Genomic DNA, 23,385 nt, shown 5'->3' on the forward strand with positions numbered 1-23,385 from the left:
CAAGAAACCTATGGTTGTGGGTTCGAATCCCGATTCGCCCCGATTATGTTTCTAGGTTTGTCAGCACCATACCCGTGGGTTTCACCGGAGTGGTAAACGTATGAGACCTGCATCACTGCAGGCTTTTCTCCCACATTACGCTGCCACGCCGTGATTTATATCTGGAATACAGTTAAAAGCGGCGTTAAACACAACTCACTCACTCACTTTATAAAATATAATAAAAAAGAGACTTCAGACTGTCTTCATTTAAAAAATTGTAGAAATCTAGACTTGCATGGGCTGTATATATTTTATATACCTGTTTCAGGGTCCGCATGACAGACAACGTTTCATCTCTCAGTTGCTCGGGAGTCACAGATACGCCCCGGCCCGGTTCCAGCATATATACCCGTGGGGGACACACGTGGCCCAGCCGTCTAATATACCGCAATTTGCTGTGCAGAGTTGCGTCCCTGGGCACGCCAGAAACCTGAGGTCATGGGTTCGAATCCCGTTTCGACCCAGTTATGTTTCTAGGTTTGTCGGCACCATACGGGTGCTCGTGGATTTCACCAAAGTGATTAACGTCTGTGATCTGCATCACTTCGGGCTTTCCTCCCACATTAATCTGGCTGACTTGGTTGATGCATGTCATCGTATCCCAATTGTGTGGATAGATGCGCATGATGTCAGTCAATGGATTGTCTGGTCCAAACTCGAATATTTTACAGACCGCCGTCATATAGCTGGAATATTGCTGAGTGCGGCGTTAAACAACAAACAAACAAAACATTAAGCTGACTCTCCGTAATAAAACTGGAATACCGTTCAAAGCAGCGTACACTCACTCACTCTCCCACAATACCCATCCTCGTGAGATTTTTCACAAGAACATCTTCGACCTGCACGCTAGCAATGTGGACTTTTCTCCCACATTGAACTGCCAACTCGTTGTCAACAGATATTTTCTAAATCTTTTCACGTTTTTCATCAAGGTGCTCACATGATTTGATGCACTTCGCGATCTAAGACCCGTTTTATCACAATGTTGATTTTGATTGTCGATCAGATCGTCTTGTCTGGGCGCCGCCTTTTTGTTTGAAACAAATGCAAGTGATACGAGAGGTTGAATCTGATTGGTCCATAGGAGAGGCATATAAGGGACATAACTCGTAACAGCCACTGGTGGCGCTACAATCGATCCCAGGAATTAGTTCGGCAAGGGTGGAAACTGGACTTTTAAAGTCAGTTAACTCCATTGACTCGGGAAAATGCACTCATGGAGAACATTTAATTTTTAATATAATCTTTATTTCAAGAACAATCGACTAATGTGGTTATCTATTTGTTTGTTGTTTAACGCCGGCTGAATGAGACTGTAAATAATCGCCAAGGAAACAAGTGATTGATATTGTGAGCAATGTCCAAGGTATAGTCGGGACAAGATGATACCAGTCAATCAGGTCAACAACCCTGAACACCCGAACAAATCAACCGTCAAATAAGCTTGTGTTTGTGGACCAATTCTAATCCGCTATTACTTTGGGGTTTTGACTATTTGGCCTCATGGGGTGGTCACGTGATTGTATACAAACAAGCATGTTGAACACGTCTAGTTTTAGTACTCTTACCAGTCGCCGCAAATAGCTGAAAGATTGATGGGGCGTTGATAATCACTCACTATGAATTCTATAATCAGATATGTGATTGTCCGGCTACAGTTGTTTGTTTGTGTGTTGTTTAACGCCGCACTCAACAATATTCCATACAGACGTCGGCCTGTAAATTATCGAGTCTGGACCAGTCAATTCAATTTTTTCTGTATGATATGTTCATTTCAGAGACTATATGTTAGTCAAGTTCCTGAGTGGTGTGGAAATATGCGCAATATAAATAGCCTATTGTTATAATACTGTGAACAACGAACCACGGCGTCGGGTACGATGACATGCATCAACCAAGTTAAAGGGGTTTCATAATTCGTTCGTTCGTTTCTTGTTTAACTCCACACTCAGCAATATTCCAGCAATATGACGGTGGTCTGCAAAATAATCGATTCTGGACTAGACAATCCAGTGATGGACATCATCAGCATCGATCCACGCAGTTGGCATACGATGACATGCATCAACCAAGTTACCACCTGATCACCTGATGGAATCTAACACACAGCACTATATAGGTTGCTGCAAAATGAGAGTTAAAGGGGTTTCATAATTCGTTCGTTCGTTTATTGTTTAACGCCGCACTCAGCAATATTCCAGCTATATGACGTCGGTCTGTAAATAATAGAGTCTGGACCAGACAATCCAGTGATTGACATCATGAGCATCGATCCACGCAATTGGGATACGATGACATGCATCAACCAAGTCAGCGAGCCTGACCACACAATCCCGTTAGTCTCCTCTTACGACAAGCATATAGTCGCCTTTTACGGCAGGCATGGGTTGCTGAAGACCTATGCTACCCCGGATCTTCACGGGTCGGTTTCATGCAATTATTCAAGCAATATCATCCAGAATGGACTTAACACGTTGTGCCCATTCTTACACGTGAACGTTAAAAAACAGATGTAACTAGGAACGGCTTCCAGCAGGTGTAAATGTAAACTTTCTTCAGCAAATGTAACTATGAACGTCGTTCGGGTTAGGTTTTAATGTAAACGTACTTCAGCATATGTAAATATAAGAAGGTCAATCAGGCGTAAATTTAAACATTCTTCAGCAAATGCAACTACGAACATAGTTCAGGTTAGGTGTAAATGTTAACCTTCTTCAGCAAATGTAACTATGAACGTGGTTCAGGTTAGGTGTAAATTTAAACGTACTTCAGCAAATGCAACTATGAACGTGGTTCAGGTTAAGTGTAAATGTGAACTTTCTTCAGCAAATGCATTGAATCGAATAGAATAGATACCCTTGTGTGGCAGGGTACAAGCATGATGAATTTGGCAGATTTTAACAGGACATTATAGTGCTTATTTATACACACACGTACACACATACGACGAGATGTGAGATGTGACCTTGTTTTTGATACATATAGTTGTTCATATGAAGAAGATCGGTTTTAAAGCCTTATCGGTATGTTATCATTACTATATTACTACATTACTGCGCGTTTTCACACAGCCTCTGCCCGACAGCGAAACTATTTTTTTTTTATAGTTTGAACTTTTTTGGAAGAGCCCTGTTACATTCCGATGAGTGAATGAACGTTTTCACCCTGCAATCAGCAGTAATCCAGATATATGATGGCGAAGGCTTGTAAACTGTCGAACCTCGCGAGTGGTTGATATTATGAACAACGATTCCGACCGTCTGGTTACATGTGACCTGATCAAACAGGTTACACTCCCGCTGATCCTCATTTTAGTTGCCATGGAAGATTAATTTCACGTGTACTGGGGACCTATTCTCCCTTCTATCAACACTAAGATTTTGTGATCCATCGACTCCACACTTGGTTGTTTTAACGGATTTAAACGGAAGAGTGCTTATCGGCGTCAAACATTTTTTAAATTAAACATTGTTTTTAAATGTATAAACAGTCGTAAAGTGGAGACCAGGTGTTGCATCAAGGACATTTCGTTTTCGCGAGCACAAAACCTTTTTATTGCATGTATAAATATGGTAGCCAGTGGGTGAGTTGGATTCGAAGCAGCTTTATGTTTTATTACTTTTGACCCGGAAGACTAGACAAAATGCATTTATAAAAGACATTGCTCACCATTCACTGTTCATCGCAAAGAAAGGCATCTTATAATTACAACGATGACACATCAGTTTGGTCTCTTCAGCTGTCATTGTAAGTTGTAGATAGTTGTGTTGAAAATAGTCTCCACAAATGTCCGGGTCCGAGAAATGCTGCTTGATCACGTGACACAGTGCTATTACAGCAATCCCGTCAGACAACGTGAAACATGGCGGAGGCGGCAACATTTCAACCTGGGACTGGTGCTGCACCAGCTACCCTTGTGGAATTATCAGTGGCATGTCGGTATGTATGTTCTGTTTCACGTCAAGTCGATAACACCGAGGTACAAGTGGAAGACATCCACCTGCACTTCACATTTGACGATCGAAAGTCAGAAAATTCGTCTGCTTGAGGATTTGTTTACAAAATTATTGACACTGACTGACTGAGCCTAGATATCTAGTTGCATTTCAAATTATGTGCCATAAGAGGTCAGGTTTTGACAGCCCAAATGTAGTTATTAATTCTATTTGTTTTAAGACGTAGTTACAGAAGTTTCCAAATAGGTTGCTAATGTCAGACTCCAAAGAAAATTTCCATTTGATCACGTCACCTAATTTCGCAATGCACTTCCGTGTTATTGTTGTGAAACACTCTTGAAGCTGGTTCGTTGTGATGCAATGGCATATAGTGTGTGCCAAGAAGTAAGCACACTAATACAGAGAAATGACCCAACACTAACAAACTAGCTACTATATAGTGACGGCAGCACACCTGTGCCATGCAATTCAGAATATCATGTGGTTATGTCAGATTTCAACCTGTCACGGTCCTTTTTCGTCTACATGTCAGTCAGAAATCATGTTTGTACATAGTGAAGCTGTACTTTATTCCTTCTGGGAAGCTCATTACTCTCAGATTGATTTTGTTGTTGTTGATATAAGCACAGATGTGGATGTTATGTCAATGGTATTGTTTTGTACAGCTTCAAGGATGGAACATGTATCTAACCATGAGAGACTGGTCATTTATTATAGTAGGGGTTGGGGTTGTCAGAGGTTTTTGATGCACAAAAGTACTGCAAATAATTACCTTTTCCAATGCTTGTCATATTTTTGGATGACCCTTCCCAAGTGCTTGTAAATTATTTTCACGACCCTCCATGAAATGTCAAATTGCAAAAGCATGTTCTATTTTATTCTGTACGGTCCATTTTTTCATTTCCTCCCCAAATATGTTTATGAGTTTTTTTAGCCCTCTCCTAGAGACTGTCATATTTTGTTGTGACCCTTCCTGATTCACTCACATCATTACATACCTCCTTCAGGAAGAAACAGGGATCACATTCAATAAAGTATTTAAAACTGTTTCTGATTCTGTATTTACGAGACCGCCTCCGTGGTCTAGTGGTAGAACATCTGCCCAGAGAGCTGAAGGTCCGGGATTCGATCCCCGGCCGTATCATACCAAAAGACGTTAAAAGATGGTACTTGTTGTTACCCTGTCTGGCACTCGGCATTAAGGGGCTAAAACAAAGACTGGTCGGCTCGGAGTCAGTATACTGTGTCTGAGTAGGTTATTCATATTAAACTGCAACATGGTATCTCAGTGAGCTAGCACTTTAAATCGGCATCAGTCCGGACTAGTACAAGCAGCCACACAAACACACACACACGTACATGCACGTCGCTATATAAGTGCAGTAATCTTGGACGCGACGTTAAACCCCATTTCATCTCACCTCACCTGTATTTACGAGGTATATGAGGCACTTTAAAGCCCTTTAAACTAATGCTGCAATTGGGATGTGTTTTAATAATGACAGCTATTATTTGTTGAATCAGCTGCTTGGACTTACTCAATATTTGTAAAGCGCTGGGAATGTAAGTTGAGGGGTTCTTGTCATAATTATTATGTTGAAAAATGGTAACATTTGATATACAGTCTTGACAACTCTGGTTTTGTGATGATGCAACTGATAAATACATGTAGTCATGGTGATGCAAGTACATACCTGATAAAGCACTGCTTACTGTAAAGTTCCTTATTGAATAACTGTAGCGTTTTAGTATCATATAACCAGTCACTCGCTTTATCCATACGATGTCTCTATATAAATGAGTGCGCACGTGTAACAGCGCCGGAAGTGTGTGTGTTGTGCGCTAGCAGACCACATGGCTGCCGACTACACTTGACTGAGTGTATTGACATGTAATGAGAGAATACAACCTTTCCCTGGAAAGCCGAGTGTTTGTTGTAGCTGCCAAAGTCATCACAATAACCATTTCAAACCTAACCCTGTATTAGTTTCCTGATGAAATCTCTTATTTACAAAATTAACTTCACAAATTGAAATATAGAAACCGAAATAAAGTTAATTGTTCTTTGGACATGTTTTGCAACTGTTCTATCCCAGTAGTTATTTGTGTACTTTGTTTCATCTGCTGCCTTGCATCACATTACTCTGTTCTTGCAACCATCCAGGGCAGTGTTCTTGTTGACCTGTGAAGATCCGGGTAGAATTGGTCTTCAGCTACCCATGCTTGTTGTAAGAGGCGACTATTCTTGTCGTAACAGGTGACTAATGGTGTTGTTTGGTCAGGCTTGCTGACTTGGTTGATGTATGTCATTGACTCAGCGTATTCAAATTGAGTAGATCGATGCCTATGATGTCAATCACCAGATTGTCTGGTCCACTCTTGATTATTTACAGACTGCCGTCATATGGCTGAGTACGGTGTTAAACAGCAAAGACAATGTTCTTGTCCCAACATATCAGCAGGTATTGGTCAGTGCTACAGATAATTTTTTAAGGTATATACTCCTTGTTCTTGATCTAATTGGATATTTGCATTTTCATTGAGTAACCCATTAACCGGTGTCCTACCTCGGGTCTGGCAGAAGATAACGTCTACCAGTCACGTCACACTGCTTTTGGTCTTGCCCTATTGGCCAACTCGGAGTTGGTTCGCCATGATCATCCAACTTGCAGACAGACGATTTCATGGTCTACCACTAAGGGTCGACGTTCTTCTTTAACATCACACCCAGCTGCACCACCCGTGACCTTAACCCACAATTTGTGCTTCTGGTGCATTACAGAAATCCTTTGTTGCCAAGGGTTACTCCAGAAGGGTAGTCAAGACCATTTCAGAGGATCATAGATCGTCAACAAAGTCCTTGTACGGCCATATGTGGAAGGCTTTTGAGATCTACTTACACGCGTGTGATAGCACACTCACCTGCTTCTTCACAACAAATTGCTGAATACCGTCATCATCTCCGGTTGTCACGTTAGCTTAAGGATTCTACCTTAGCTACGTATCTTGCTGAGTTCAATTCTGTTGTCGCTACTACAACAGGTGCAAGGTCTCTGTGGGTAATGAACTACAATCCTTAATTTAGTCTTACAAGTCATCTCGGCTCTGACCACAACCCTGGTATCTTAACGTCATACTGCGTCATCTAACTTCTACTGATTGCGAACCACTTGCCGACACTTAAAGCTGTCTTTCTTCTGGCTCTTGTGACAGCTGCTCCAGTGATTGAGATTCATGCATTAGACGTCAACAGAGTTTGCTTCGAATGTACTCTGCATGGGCTTGCGATCAGATTTCATTGCCAAAAATCAATTTCCCGGTCAACCTGATCAGTTATTTAATATCCCGCCTGAGAAGTCCATCTTGAATCCTGTGTCCCCTATGCACGCTTCTGATATATCTTGATGCAGAAAAATCTCTTCGAGTTCCCGTGAGTTGTTATGGAAGTTTCCCGTGCCATGATTTTGTTTGGGATTCATTTGGTTAATAATAATATCTATGCTTTTGCTGACCTTCCTGCTCTAGTTGCTTCCAACCCTCATGAAATTCGCACTGTCTCCTCTAATATGGCTTTACACAATCATTGCACTTCGGCTGCAATTATGGAAGAATGTTTCTGGAAATCTGAGATGGTTTTCACGTCCCACTACCTCTGAGACATCTCTGTGACTGACGTCAAAGGCCCGCATCATTTTGGGCCATTGGTACTGGCACAGCAAATCTCCAGGACAATGTGCAGGTTGGGTGACATGTTTACCCGATCCAGTTCCTTGTATCTCTAGACACAGTTAACCTTGGCATGATTCTTCGAGTTTATTATTTTTCGGGTTCTCTCAAAATATATAAGGATATGAGTAGCCGATTCAGGATAAGGATATAAATGCACAATTTGTTGTAAAATTTACAATTTTACTTTTACATTTTCTCTACCTTAGAAAATTGTAAATACCTGCGGACTAAACGTTTATAATATAATTTGTTCAAATGCTATGCATATTTCAGGAAAACCTGTGTCGTCTAATAGGATCACCAAACAAGAATGATAAAAGAATGATAAATGGTACAGGAACAGTTTCTATGATAAAAGGTTGATCTATTTCAGTTCCTAAAGGATTTAAATCTTGTGGCATTCCGTACACAAACAGTTAATGATCAATATGGAGGTAAATATTACAAGTATTCGGGGGAAAAAACCTGTTCGCATGTTAGACGAGGAAAGAAAACAAGTTATTATTGTCATGGTGAAAATTGGTTTGGGATAACCTAAACAGAAACTACTTACCACAGTTCAGAAAATATTAACAGTAGGGCTGGGACGGGTAACTCGGGTATCCAGGTCGGGTGGGTACTGAGTAGGACCCGGGTACCCACAGGACTACCCGGACTCGTGGTTAGTCACGTGATATGAGCTGTGCTAGAAATGTTCCTACTCAGACATTTTGAGACATCTCCTGAGACCTACAGTGGGTACCCGGGTAGTGCCAGGTAATAGGGGGGTGGGTACCCGGGTAGTAAATTTGGACTCGTCCCAGCCCTAATTAACAGTGATTAACAGAAGATGACCTAGACAGTCCATTAGTTGATAGGCATTCTACTCATGTGACCATGACAACTTCTGAAATTTGTAGGGAAACTGGAGGCTATTGCTCACAAGAGCATGATTCGCATCAGATACAGCCTCTAAATTTGTGACCATTAAAGGGAACATGGCAGCAGTTTGTGCGAAACTTTCAAAAAGAACCTGTTGGTGATTACGTGATAAAGCAATCTATGACCGGTCCCCACCTCCTGGTCCTCACCTCCTTGTCCTCACCTCCCAGTCCTCACCTCCTGGTGCTTACCTCCTGGACCTCACCTCCTTGTCCTCACCTCCCGGTCCTCACCTCCTGGTGCTTACCTCCCGGTCCTCACCTCCCGGTCCTCACCTCCTGGTCCTCACCTCCTGGTGCTTACCTCCTGGACCTCACCTCCTGGTCCTCACCTCCTGGTGCTTACCTCCTGGACCTCACCTCCTGGTCCTCACCTCCCGGTCCTCACCTCCTGGTCCTCACCTCCCGGTCCTCACAAATGAAGCCACTGGTGACCCTGCTGCATCAGCTACTGGTACCCAGCCGGTGTCAACAGTTCCTTTTGTTTCTTTTTCCTGGGTGGCACAGGGGTCTAATGTTTCTCATCATCTTGCGAGTCATTTTAAACCTGCGGATCTAGTTGTTGTTTTTTTCCCGGTTTTGAATTCAGCCATTCCCAATTTCCCGCACTTTAAATTTTAGTCTTCAATTCATGTTGTACTTCCTTTACTGTGTGACCACCATGTTGTATTCATTCACACCAATGAATGGAACTCATTTTGGAAGAATGATTACACAGAATGATTAGTATTTCCCCGAGTTTTAAATAGCACACTTTTGTATTGGGCCGTGTTGAGTCTTTAAGGCTCTCTGCCATGATACACTATGTTTTGTGTTGTTTGTTTGTTTGTTGTTTAATGGTGCACTCAGCAATATTCCAGCTACAGGTCAGCAGTCTGTAAATTATCAAGTCTGGACCAGACAATCAAGTAATTGGTATTATGAGCCATCATCTACGCAAATGGGATACAATGACATGCATCTACCAAGTCTGCTAGCCTGACCACTCGATCCCGTTAGTCACCTCTTATGACAAGCATGAGTTGCTGAAGACGTATTCTAACTCGGGTCTTCATGGGTCGGTACACTATGTACAAAACTATTACAGCTTGGTTGTTTTCAAGTTCATAGAAATACTTTCAACACTTTCCTTGTAATTTAATACTCACTCTTACTTTTCACTCACTGTTTGAAATCAAGACCATGTACACAAGGATGTGGTTACAAAGGAAGAAGAAAGCCAGGTCACATGCCATTTTTAAAAACTGGAATTCAGGAGAAAACTTTTCTTTTTTTGTTGTCTTCGAAGCAGAAGCAAAGCAAAAGAACGATCGGGAACTGAAAAAGAAAGAGAGGAAACAGAATGAAGAGACAAAATTGTCAAAGAAACCTGAACAAGAAACAAAGAAAAGGGAGAAAGAATTTAAAAGGAATGACAGTGGGACATCTGATGAAGTAGTGTTTTCTGTGGATGACAATTCAGATAATGTCTAGGCTGACAGAGGATTGGATTGGGTCTTACTAATATCCTCCGTGGTCAGGTCTCAAAGTTGCGACTAAAATGTCTACTATCTAAAATTCAGATAATGTCTATAGCGATGACATGATGACAGGATTGGATTGGGTCTAACCACTGTCCTCCGTGGTTCCCCAAAACTTGTGTGGATGCAACTTTTGTTTTAATGACTGATAATAGAAAATAAGAAAAAGATGGTGCTTAACATTTTTCCAGATGAGTATTTGAAATACTATCAACTGACTATGCTATGTTTTATTGTTTAACAAAATGGTTTATTTTTGGCGCATGCTTTTCAAATTCCAACTGATAAATTCCCCTTCCCACACACAGTTCCCTGACATACCCTTCAATTCATTTACATCCCGGAACTCTTGTGACATCTGTAACCACACATGATCCCCGGGGCGGTCGGGTAGCCTAGTGGTTTAAGCGTTAGCTCGTCACGCCGAAGACCCGGGTTCGATTCCCGACATGGGTACAATGTGTGAAGCCCATTTCTGGTGTCCCCCGCCGTGATATTGCTGGAATATTGCTAAAAGCGGCGTAAAACCATACTCACTCACTCACATGATCCCCATTGTTATCCCCAACCCAATTCTGTTATAATCACATGATAATTGTCACCCAGTGTTCCCACTGGCTTTTGAAACTGCCAGTCATGGTGGACTGGCAACTCTAAAAATTACCAGTCCCCACTGATTCCCAACTTTCAACAAATATAAAATGTATGAAAATTAGCTGGTTTTAATTCTCTCAACATCATGTTCAGTGCAATGAGTCATCTCTGAAATAACTTAGATCAATGTGTCATTCATACAAACTTCAGTCACAATTTTCTCTCTCTTTTTTTAATATTTCGAGACAAAGTCACTACAAATGGATATTTAACCTCGAAGCAAAGTGAAATGTTATTTCCTTGCGCTAAAAAAGACAAGGGGATGACCTGATGGTAACAGACAAGCTGACTTCTTTAAAAAAATATATTTCTATGAATATCACTGATGTTTTGTTCAATAACAAAGATTTATAAGGATCTTTATTTGCCGGCCCAGAGGGACTGGCAGTCACCTGAATTACCAGGCCAAGCCTAAATTTACCGGTAAAAAACTGGTAAATACCGGTAAACGGGAACACTGTCACCTAACACAATGTAAATACGAGTAAAATATAGGTCAGCCTCAGAGCCTCTTGGCTCTTTTTCTGTAAGGTGGACATGTTGATTATGTTTCTGGTGCTAATTTGAAACCATTCATATTTCTTCTGCCTGTTGAGTCAGTCTGTTAAATCATCAAATTCAGGGGTACTATGAAGTCTGCATCATGTGGTTGGTTATTAAGAAGTCTTGTGTCCCTGCTAATTACCCAGAAGATACTTCTATCCAGAATCATGCATATTCCGCTGACAATACTGCATCATCTAGCAAGGTTTACATGTCAGTCTTTGACCAATCAAGTCATAACTTTGGCTGAGCAGGGGTCAGGATCGGGGGAACAGTTTGGGGCACTCGAGTTTCTGAACAAATACCTTATCATCCAATTTAGGATCACTCTAGTTTCTGAACAAATATCTAATCATGCCTTATTTTGTTTTCAGGAAACTGATAGATGCTGATGTATTTTCGAAGTCAGATCCAAGTAAGTTTAACTGATTATTACCATTATTATCCCCTGCCACAAAGTGGAAGGGGGATATAGGAATGGGTGCTGCCCGTCCATCCATCCATCCGTTACGTTTCGTTTCCAGACCAGAACTCAAAAACCACGAGAGATATCTTAACCAAACTTTGCACATAGATAGGTCAAGTGGTGAACTGGTGCCTTTGATAGTTTGGGATTTAAAAAAAATCTATTTCCATGGCAACAACTTTGACTAAGACGGAAAATAGCAGTAGTGCTCCATTCCAGAGCTAGTCTCGAAAACCATACAGTGTTTCTTGCCTTGCACACAACTAAACATGTCACATTGGCGGGGGATATGAATATTTCATGCTTGTTTAGAGAAAAACTGACGAGGTACTCAAGGTTACAGATTATATGTTACTTGAAATTACTAGTGTCCACTGTCCAGTAGGTTATTTTTATTATTACCCAAATAGTGTTTGTCAACTGTTAGAGAGGCGAACCCCTTTGCCATCACCTCTTATACACAGTACAGTAGAACACGGATATAACGAACACGGATATAGCGAACAAACGGATACAACGAAGTGTTAAAAAATCCCCGATTTATCTCCTATATAATATCATATAAAATTTACGTATATAACAAACTCTCTATAGCGAACTAACGGATACAGCGAACTGATACCTGATCACCGACAAGCCCATTTATCACTTATTAGCGACGTGTATAGCGAACTGAGAAATCTCACTCAGTGTCAAGTGTTACTGACAATTGGCTGTATGCAATCAGCGGCGAATCAAAACAATGGCGGTGAATCAATACAATCAGTGGTGACGGATCAACCTTGTTAAATTTGCATTGTGTTAATCTTACCTGTACATGTAATCTTGTCTGTAAAACAAACAGTTTTTGACAGTTTGGCGGATCTGAACGATGCCGTTTCAAGAATGCAGTCAGCGAAACGAGGGCAAAGTAAAATCACAGACTACACATTTCGTATGTAAATCGAAAAATGATAAATATGTTTAAATTTTGTACATGTATTTGATAACAATCTTCAGAAAATGTTATGAATTTAATGTTATTACATGAATGTTGTAAATTGATATCAGTTGAATGATCACTGCTAATACAAATCAATCCTGCAGTTACGTGTGTATTTTGTTTTGTCTTATCCAAGATGGCGGACGTTTCCGAGCGAAAACGTGTATAACGAACAACTGATATAACGAACTGATTTCTCTGGTCCCTAGTAGTTCGTTATATCCGTGTTCTACTGTATATCTTCTCACTTACGTACGAGGCTGATGAGCACATAGGCTTGTAAATAATGTAATTGCAAATAAACAAAACACAGAACTGCAAATAATCCTGTTTGACCATACAATACATAAACACTTGAGGATGATATATAAGAAATACATTGCCCTTAGTAGGCTTACTGTTATTGTGTTAGTCCTTCAGCAAACCCATGTTTGCCATAAAAGGTGACTGTGCTTGTTGTATGAGGCCACTAAACGGATCGGGTGATCAGACTCGCTGACTTGGTTAATGCATGTCATTGTATCCCAATTGTGTGGATTGATGCTCGTGATGTCAATCACTGGATTGTCTGGTCAAGACTTGATTATTTACAGACCGCCGTCATATAGCTGGAATATTGCAGAGTGTGGCGTTAAACAAACAAACAAACAAACAGTGAAACTAAAACAGAATTATGACTACCAAAACTGTTAAGGTGGATTTTGGACAGGTTCCAAGCAGCGTGCATTACCCGGGGTATATTATGTTTCAAGAATCTAATGTCGGTGTCAACACCAGTGAATTACAGCAGTTTGGACTTGAATAAATACAATTTCGTAGTACACATGAAAGTGATCTGACGTGACCAGTTTTGGACAGCCTTACAGCCTATGAGTGACAGGCGATGTGTTCGTATAGGGACACTGGCACTATCATTTGATGACAGTCATTTAATTTGGGATTATGTGATGCAATGCTGTGAGGACTGTTCTGTCATTTCACCAAAATGTCATGAAAAGAGTCACGGAAATAGATCGGTTATAGCAGTGTGATAATGTACTGGCATGGGGTATCCATCTAAAAGAATTGTGGCAAGGGGTTCTCAGTGGGCTAGTCCGGGGTCTTTCAAGCAGCCAAACATACAAACGTATATGCACATCGCTATATAAGTGCAATAATCTTTAGCATGACATAAAGCCCCATGTCACCTCATCTCACCTTCAGCGTGACAAGCAAATACTGCTGAGGTACACCATAGCCCCTACAATGCATACCGGTACACAACTATCAGTCTTCCCCAACATGCCCAAGGGAAAATCATGACACTGTCTGAAATGATTTTTGCTCCAAAAAAAACTCCCTTCTTTACTGTTGGCCTTACTAGAGGTGGGGAATGTTAGATCACAGGGCCTCAAGTTACATGTTTTGTTATTTCAGTCAGTGTGTCAGGTCACAGTGACACAACTCCTGTCATCACTGCTGTAATCCCTGTATACTGTGCCATATATACGTGGCAAGCCAACTAGGGACCTGTATTGCTCAGGTCTAATGTTGTAACCTCTATCTATGGAGTATATGGCCCATTACGACTTCATATTATTTTTTCAGTATGTTAATGCTAACACTTTTATGTTTAATGGAGTGGACGTTGTCACGCTTTGTCCTCCGTCTTTTCGTTCTTTCTGTGGCAAGAAATGTTAACAAAGAAATATTTTTTAGGGGAAAAATCTATATGCTAAGTGAACCTTTCCGTTTTAGCCCACCAGACTGAAAGTCAAGTGAACTTCTGTTGTGGCACATTGTCCATATGTCCATTTGTTTGTTCGTCTGTCGACGTCTCCTCTGAGACTGTAGCGGCCATATTGAAAATGTCATTTTTGGCCACAACTCTACAACTCATACTCTGTTAGACCTCTTGACAAACGTGCACCTTTGGCATTGAAAACCGTGCAGGTCAAGTCCAACGACAGTGGTACTCAGATGAGATTTGCACTGCTAAACCGAAACGACATGCATCTGAATGAATGTGGCGGAAAACCTTACTGACTGTTCATAGAGAAATATACAAGCCAGAAATGATGTTGTCAGACTTATACAAAAGACAAAGAAAGCTAACCACATAAAAGAATCCATGCGAATCTAGATGAACCCCAAGGCATTGTGGTCGCAAATGTTCACGCTACTCGATTATGTTCTTCCCAAGACAAAATGTGACCTAGTCTAGCAACATCTTTCAAGAACTTTTTTATGGACAAGACCACCAACTTTATGCCATGCACTGATGAGTCGCCTAATTCTGACAGATTCAGTGGATCAAAGCTACAGCAATTCAAACCAGTTACTACGTCTCTGTTGAAAAAAACGACCTTGGACTGAGATTTACTCAAAAATTATAGACCAGTTTCAAATTTATATTTTTATCCATACTACTATAAAAGTGGTCAGCAAACAATATCTTAAAAATCACTAGCTCCTCACTGAGTTTTTATCGGCACACGGCACGGAAACCGCTTTACTTCCTGTCCTCAACAATCTTCAGACTGCTGTGGACGATGGAAGAAAAGCAATTATTATATCGGTCATCATCAGAGGTTCCAATTCTGGTCAGATCAATCTGGATTACAGAGTTCCACAAGGATCAGTGCTCGGGCCTATACTGTTTACTCTCTACACCAAACAGCTCGAAGAAGTTGTTCAGGCATGCAGGGCGCTACACCATTTGAACGCTGGCGACACCCAGTTTATAGACATCTTCTGTCCAGACAGCAACAAGGCAACCGCTCTGAACAAACTTGAGCATTTCATTAAAGACCTCAAAGCCTAGATGAACAGAAACATGCTGCAGCTGAATGTAATGGTTGTTGGTAATGGTTGTTGGTAATGGTTGTTGGTAATGGTTGTTGGTAATGGTTGTTGGTAATGCATGTTGGTAATCTTGTTGGTAATGTGTGTTGGTAATGCGTGTTTGTAATGCGTGTTGGTAATGCGTGTTTGTAATCTTGTTGGTAATGCGTGTTGGTAATGCGTGTTGGTAATGCGTGTTGGTAATGCATGTTGGTAATCCTTGTTGGTAATCTTGTTGGTAATGCGTGTTGGTAATGCGTGTTGGTAATGCTTGTTGGTAATCCTTGTTGGTAATCTTGTTGGTAATGCGTGTTGGTAATCTTGTTGGTAATGCATGTTGGTAATGCGTGTTGGTAATGCTTGTTGGTAATCCTTGTTGGTAATGCGTGTTGGTAATCTTGTTGGTAATGGTTGTTGGTAATGCGTGTTGGTTATGCTTGTTGGTAATCCTTGTTGGTAATGCGTGTTGGTAATGCGTGTTGGTAATCCTTGTTGGTAATGCGTGTTCATAATGATTGTTGGTAATGCGTGTTGGTAATGCTTGTTGGTAATGCTTGTTGGTCATGCTTGTTGGTCATGCTTGTTGGTAATACTTGTTGGGCCAGCCTCACATTGGCAAAGCTGACTACGAAGTGATGTCACTTGAGGGGGAACATGTCCGTTTTCCACCTTCAGTCAAGAATCTCGGTATGTACTTACTGTCAGACCTGTCAAGGAATAAGGCAAGTCGCTGAAGTTCGCTAATCATGCTATAATAATCTTCGGAACATCGGAACAAACTGACTGAAGACACATCAGCAGCATTTAAGAGAGCACTCATACTATCGCGACTGGACCTATTGCAACAGCTTCTGAACATCATCTCATAGGGAATAGATCCAACGACTCCAGCCCATCCAGAACAAAGCTGCCTGCATTGGCACCAAAACACTGAAGTTTGACAGCATCACACCTGCACTACAGTGCCTTCACTGACTCTCAGTAAGTGCATGAGTGGAATTCAGTGTCTTGTGTCTTGTGTCTTGCCTACCATTGCAGTAAAAAAATAGCCCCATCCTATCTGATCAAACTTTTCAAGCCTAATTGTCCCTCAAGAAATCTCGATCAAGCCATGAAAACCTGCTAGATGTCCCCAAATGGAAGCTGAAAACCTATAGCATGTATAGTTATCGATCCTTCAAAATATCTGCTGCTTCCAAACGGAACGCTCTACCATTGCATCTGAAAACAGCTTCAACACTTGCTATTTGCAGAAGTAAGCTAAAGACGCACCTATTCCAGTCTTTCAACAAAAACTGTCTATCATTAGCATTTATGTGTAATCTCTAATCTAACTATTAAAGCGATAGACATGGCTGTGATCTATTGTGTAATATGGACACAGATACAAGCGATCACCCTGCTACATTTTAAGTATCAGTATGATCTCTAAAAATAGATCTAAGACTATGTACACCTGTGTTTTGAACAGCCATATTGATAGTGATTTGTCGCATTGTAACAAGACGTGTGATCTCTTCAAAGCTGCCGTCTTGACAGTGCAAACATCCGACATTGGGTCCACGTGATGTACTGTACACCTGTCATAACAGTCCATCATCATTCAGAAGTTTGGTGCCCGTGTTATGATGACAGGGAAGAGTAAAATGGTCATATTAATACATATTTTGTGAATAGGTTTCGAAGTTTAATTTACTCTTTTAGTTTAATGCTGACCTGAAAGAATTAAAGTACGCCTAAACATGGCTGTTCATTCATGGAAATCCTGCAAAAGTACAAACCAGCAGGTGTTCCAAAACAAGGGACGTCACTCGAGTGCAGCGAACGTTTACAGACAAGGCAATGGCGATCACGACTTTTGACGATGATTTTGGGACTAAACTCCTTGTTTAATCAATGAAGATAGCTGCATGTGTTATACATATGAAGTGAAAACAAGCCATTCCACCAATAAGGAATATTACTGACAGTAATCACAAAAATAGCAAAGTGCACATTTCACGTTCTATCCATTTTGCTTCTCAAGAACTATCCACCACTGAGCTTTGATTCGGCAGTCAGGTGACTGCTAATGGTTATATTTAGCAGTGAGCTTGGTCAGTAGTGCTTTAAATACTACTTCTGCATGTTTTTTTCTTTCAGTTTGTGCTGGTAATGTACATACACTGCAAACGCTGCACAGGCTGCTAGATATATCTATATAGTATATACCGGAGAATGGAACAACTGTGTAACTGTTGTGTGTTACTGTGTTTCAGTGTGTGTGTTGTTCATTCAAGATGGAAGGAAGGCCTGGAAAGAGGTGAGTGTGCCCAACATCATGCTGTTTGTACCCTGTCCTTGTACAGCTGACTAACTGTACGCAGTTTGTGCAATCTTGTTAAAGTCGCATCTCAGTTCTCACTAACGCTAAGCAAAGATCTGAGGACATCCCATTACGGCGCATGTCGGAACGAGAATTCATCATTTGCAAATCAGAAAGCAGCTTTATTGAGCTTTATGGTGCTTGTTTCAAACTTGCAACTTCTGTACAGTGGTGCTGCCGCCTCACTGTGTGCTGTTTGTTGATCTGCTCCCTCCCTGTACAGTTTGTAGTACACCTGCCATCTGTACCCTGTTGGTGGATCTACTCCCTCACTGTACAGTTTGTAGTGCACCTGCCATCTGTACCCTGTTGGTGGATCTGTTCCCTCACTGTACAGTTTGTAGTGCACCTGCCATCTGTACCATGTTGGTGGATCTGTTCCCTCACTGTACAGTTTGTAGTGCACCTGCCATCTGTACCCTGATGGTGGATCTGTTCCCTCACTGTACAGTTTATAGTGCACCTGTCCATCTGTACCCTGTTGGTGGATCTGTTCCCTCACTGTACAGTTTGTAGTGCACCTGCCTAACCCCACCCTGTTTGTTGATCTGCTCCCTCACTGTACAGTTTGTAGTGCACCTGCCATCTGTACCCTGTTGGTCGATCTGCTACCTCACTGTACAGTTTGTAGTGCACCTGCCCATCTGTACCCTGTTGGTGGATCTGCTCCCTCACTGTACAGTTTATATTGCACCTGCCCGTCCCCACTCTGTTTGTTGATCTACACCCTCACTGTACAGTTTATATTGCACCTGCCTAACCCCACCCTGTTTGTCGATCTGCTCCCTCACTGTACAGTTTGTAGTGCACCTGCCATCTGTACCCTGTTGGTGGATCTGCTCCCTCACTGTACAGTTTATAGTGCACCTGCCCATCTGTACCCTGTTGGTGGATCTGCTCCCTCACTGTACAGTTTGTAGTGCACCTGCCATCTGTACCCTGTTGGTGGATCTGCTCCCTCACTGTACAGTTTATAGTGCACCTGCCATCTGTACCCTTTTGGTTGATCTGCTCCCTCACTGTACAGTTTATATTGCACCTGCCATCTGTACCCTGTTGGTGGATCTGCTCCCTCACTGTACAGTTTATAGTGCACCTGCCATCTGTACCCTGATGGTGGATCTGTTCCCTCACTGTACAGTTTATATTGCACCTGCCATCTGTACCCTGTTGGTGGATCTGCTCCCTCACTCTACAGTTAATCGTGCACCTACCATCTGTACCGTTTGTTGATCTGCTCCCTCACTGTACAGTTTATATTGCACCTGCCATCTGTACCCTGTTGGTGGATCTGCTCCCTCACTGTACAGTTTATATTGCACCTGCCATCTGTACCCTGTTGGTGGATCTGTTCCCTCACTGTACAGTTTATATTGCACCTGCCATCTGTACCCTGTTGGTGGATCTGCTCCCTCACTGTACAGTTCATAGTGCACCTGCCCGTCCCCACCCTGTTTGTCAATCTGCTGCCTAACCATTGCTAACTGTACAGTATGTGTACCCACCCCCACCCACATTGTCATATGGTCATTGACCGACAGCTGTGGCCTACAGTCAGTCTCACTCGTCCTGGAGTCATCAGTAACCTACAATGTGGAAGTGATGAAGCAGCATCTTCAGCTCCTCGTTATCTATGTCCAGCATCTTCAGCTCCTCGTTATCTATGTCCATGCTAGAAGTATCAGATCAACATTTTTAAGTGGGACGATGCTCACAATATCAATCACTTAATTGTCTGGTCCAAAATTGATTATGTACAGGGTGCCGTCATATCCCTGCTGTTGGAATATTGTTGAGTATGGGCATTGTACAACAAATAAAGAAAATGTTCTTTGCCATAATATATTAGCTATGACAAGAAATTTCTATGGCATATGTGGAGCTCAACACTTAAAATTTGTGGTCACAAAACCCACAAAAGATGTCCTCTACAAATATGCCTGTGGTGTATCCTCCTCCTCCTCTGTTTATGTAACAGAGACATAATTGTGTTTCAGTTTGGACGAACAGAAATTGTGTGGAATAACCTGAACCCAGACTTCGTCCACAAGTTTGTCATGCAGTATTACTTTGAGCAGTCACAGAAACTCAAGTTTGAAATGTGAGAACTTTCATGAAACTTGGTATCTAGCTGGTGTTGGTATGAGTTTGCCAAAGAAGAAAGTGTTATTTTAAACAAGATCATATTTGGGTTTAAGATTCCTATTTTTGAGCTTTTGCAAAATAATGTCATGAAACAGGGATACTGTATTTATATAACAGAACTGTTAGATTTGAGAAATTTAGAACATCACGGTTTGTTTGTATATCTAATTCTGTGACAGGATTTGGTAAAATATTCATGATACAGTGTAGAAATTAAACTGTTCTTTCTTCAAAATGGATTGCTCCTTGTCAGGATGTTTTGAAATTCACTGTATTTGAACATGTGAACTTTCTCTTATTTGAAAAACCCTGCACTGTTCTATTTTCCCTATTTGAGCCTACATTAACATCCTGCAATAACCATGGTGATAAAGTCACCGGTACAATGCTTTAATGCCATGTTTGTGTTTTCTTCAGCTATGATGTGGACTCGGCCAGTGCAGATCTCAAGAAGCATGTATGTACATCTGCTATTCCTATAAATTTGTAATATATCTGTGTTATCATGGGTCATATCACACCCGGGGCGGTAGGGTAGCCTAGTGGTTAAAGTGTTCGCTCATCACGCCTAAGACATGTGTTTGATTACTCACATGGGTACAATGTGTGGGCCCATTTCTGGGGTCCCCCGCCGTGTTTTTGGTGGAATATTGCTAAAAAGCGGTGTAAAACCATACTCACTCACTTACTCATGGCCCAGTAGGCTCACTGGTCGGCTCGTCAGTACCAATCCCACTGAATTCACTAAAGTGACTTCATCATATTACAGCATTACAGACCCGTGAACATCCGGGGTGTTCAGCAACCCATGCTTGTCGTAATTGGTGACTAACAGGATCGGGTGGTCAGGCTTTCTGACCTGGTTGTGATGCATGTCGCCGTATCCCAATTGCGTGAATCGATGCTCATGATATCAATCACTGGATTGTCTGGTCCAGACTCGATTATTTACAGACCGCCGTCATATAGCAGGAATATTGCTGAGTGTGGCGTTAAATAACAAACAAACAAACCAACCAACTGCGTTACAGAGCAGCTTTGAACCCAACTCCCTCCCTCCCTCGTGTTGGGATAGATGGGTGGCTGTGATGATGTCCCTGACAGTTGTTGTCTGGAATTGCTTGGGTGTCTGAACCAACCAGGGCATTGTTCCTCAAAGTAATCTTCGTAGTTGATTGTCGTAAGTCTGTGTTAAAGTATGGGAGATAGGATTGGCTTAGCACAAAGATCTCTTTGTGGAATGGTGCCTTAGTTTCACTGTAATGCATCTAAAGAAATGTGGTTTTTTTTGCATTTCATTTGATGTTTGACCTTGTAGAAATGATTTGAATTTTGATAAGTTTCTTGAATCTTGTGACATGTCTTGTGAACAATTTGGTTGCCAGTATTGGATGGGTTTTGAAATGTATTACCTGTTTCTAGCTCTGCTTGTCACAGATAGCTGTACAAATTGGTCATAATTAAGTATTTTCAAAGATCGACCGTAGGTTTTTTGTGACTGAGGCAGATTCAATTTGTCAGAAGTCCCTAGGATGATAGATATATGGATTAAAAGTGTAGTTGTAATTTCAACTTGATCATGGCTGGACTACTGTTCTCATGCTACTTTCTGATTGGTTACTCAAATAACATAATTTGCAGCACAAAGTTGAGTTTAAGTTCTATTGTTGTTGACAGGACTTTCTGGGCAGATTTGAATGTAGTCTTGGGGAGATTGTCTCTTCCAACCGTCTCGTCAAGAATCTCATGTAAGTATCTGGAGACAGTTGAAACTCAACTGAGGTGAGGTGAAATGGGGTTTAACTTTGCGTCCAAGATTATTGCACTTATATAATTTCAACATGAATACCCAACTCAGACACAGTACACAGACTCCGAGCCGACCAGTCCTTGTTTCAGCCCCTCACTGTCGAGTGCCAGGCAAGGTAACAACAAGTACCATCTTTTAACGTCTTTTGGTATGACATGGCCGGGGATCGAACCCCGAATCTTTTGCTTTATGGGCGGAAGCTCTACCACTAGACCACAGAGGCGGTTGAAATTCAACTGACATTTGATAACCCCAGAGTGATGACATATGGTCTTTCTATTCCAAAGTCTAATTGATAAAGAACCGCCTCTGTGGTCTAGTTTATAGAGCGTCTGCCCAGAGAGTGGAAGGTTTGGTGGCATGCACGTCGCAATATGAGTGCAATAATTTTGGATGTGACGTTAAACCCCATTTTACCTCACCTCACAGTAATAAAGATGGATCGATATGTCAATAATTTCCGTACAATTCAACAATATCACAAAACAATAAAATAGCCATACTAGATGCATTTCCTGGTAATATCAGTAACAATGACGTATTTTATCTATATTCATTCATGTTATTAGAATAACCTAACAGAATATATTCCAACATATATAACACAAAGCCTACTGCAGCACAATATACTGTGTTCAATGTAATAAGCTTCGCTCTAATAACTGCCCACAGCGATATTTGCTAATATATTGGCTTGGAAAAGGTTCGCCAAAAAGCACCCCTTTCGATTGATCAATGTACAGAAGACTTACTTATTAGTTTATAATACGCACTCATGTGTTATATGCACCCTTAATTAAGGGCAATTAAATTCTGGAAAATATATCTGTCTTGTATGATAGGCACATACTTTTCTTTTGTATCATTTCAGGCTGTCAGCATAAACTACGAAATTTACAATCTTTCTTTGGGGTTTTTTCTCACCAAAATTATATTCTAATAAGAGCCCCCTATTTCTAATTTTGAGAGTGCCCCAGACGCTTATTACGTCAAATACGGCATCACAATATCACTTGAACTGGCACTACTCATCCCTCATTAGCTGATCTGTCACTGCCTGCAGGTGCATCCAGGATCTCCTTCGTAACAAGTATTTTGTTTAATAAAATCAGCCTTGTATTAGAACCATATTGTACCCTTACTGGAGTTTTTAAATACTGAAAAGTAAACTAAATATTCTTTTGTTGCATTTTAACCCTGTAGAGACCCAGGCATTTATGCAGAAGGGTGAGTGTGTTTGTCCACCTCCGTATCCTCCATACTGTTGGTTTCATCATTAAATGTGAATGAAATGTGTACATGAAACATAGTTATAGGGATGCTTTCTGCATTGTAGAAGTCTCTGACTACTTTCTAGTACCTTATACTAAGTCATATTGTCAAATCTCTTGCTTAACTCCTTAGAAAACAGAATAGTTTAGATTTAC

At 41.3% G+C, this 23,385-nt stretch overlaps 1 protein-coding gene across 1 annotated transcript in view; it reads left to right on the forward strand.

The window, feature by feature from the left end:
* Nucleotides 1–3,873: 3,873 nt before the first annotated feature.
* Nucleotides 3,874–23,385, forward strand: part of LOC124144226 (copine-8-like) — a 39,782-nt gene continuing 20,270 nt past the window's right edge. The window contains exons 1-6 of the mRNA XM_048396812.1: nt 3,874–3,984; nt 11,742–11,782; nt 17,897–17,940; nt 20,001–20,104; nt 20,566–20,605; nt 21,826–21,896. Coding sequence (XP_048252769.1) covers nt 3,908–3,984; nt 11,742–11,782; nt 17,897–17,940; nt 20,001–20,104; nt 20,566–20,605; nt 21,826–21,896 — 377 coding nt within the window. The 5' untranslated portion in view covers nt 3,874–3,907. The remainder of the gene's footprint in view (nt 3,985–11,741; nt 11,783–17,896; nt 17,941–20,000; nt 20,105–20,565; nt 20,606–21,825; nt 21,897–23,385) is intronic.

This window comes from Haliotis rufescens, unplaced genomic scaffold, assembly GCF_023055435.1.
Source record: "Haliotis rufescens isolate VD_foot unplaced genomic scaffold, xgHalRufe1.0.p SCAF_16, whole genome shotgun sequence".
Lineage (NCBI taxonomy): Eukaryota > Metazoa > Mollusca > Gastropoda > Lepetellida > Haliotidae > Haliotis > Haliotis rufescens.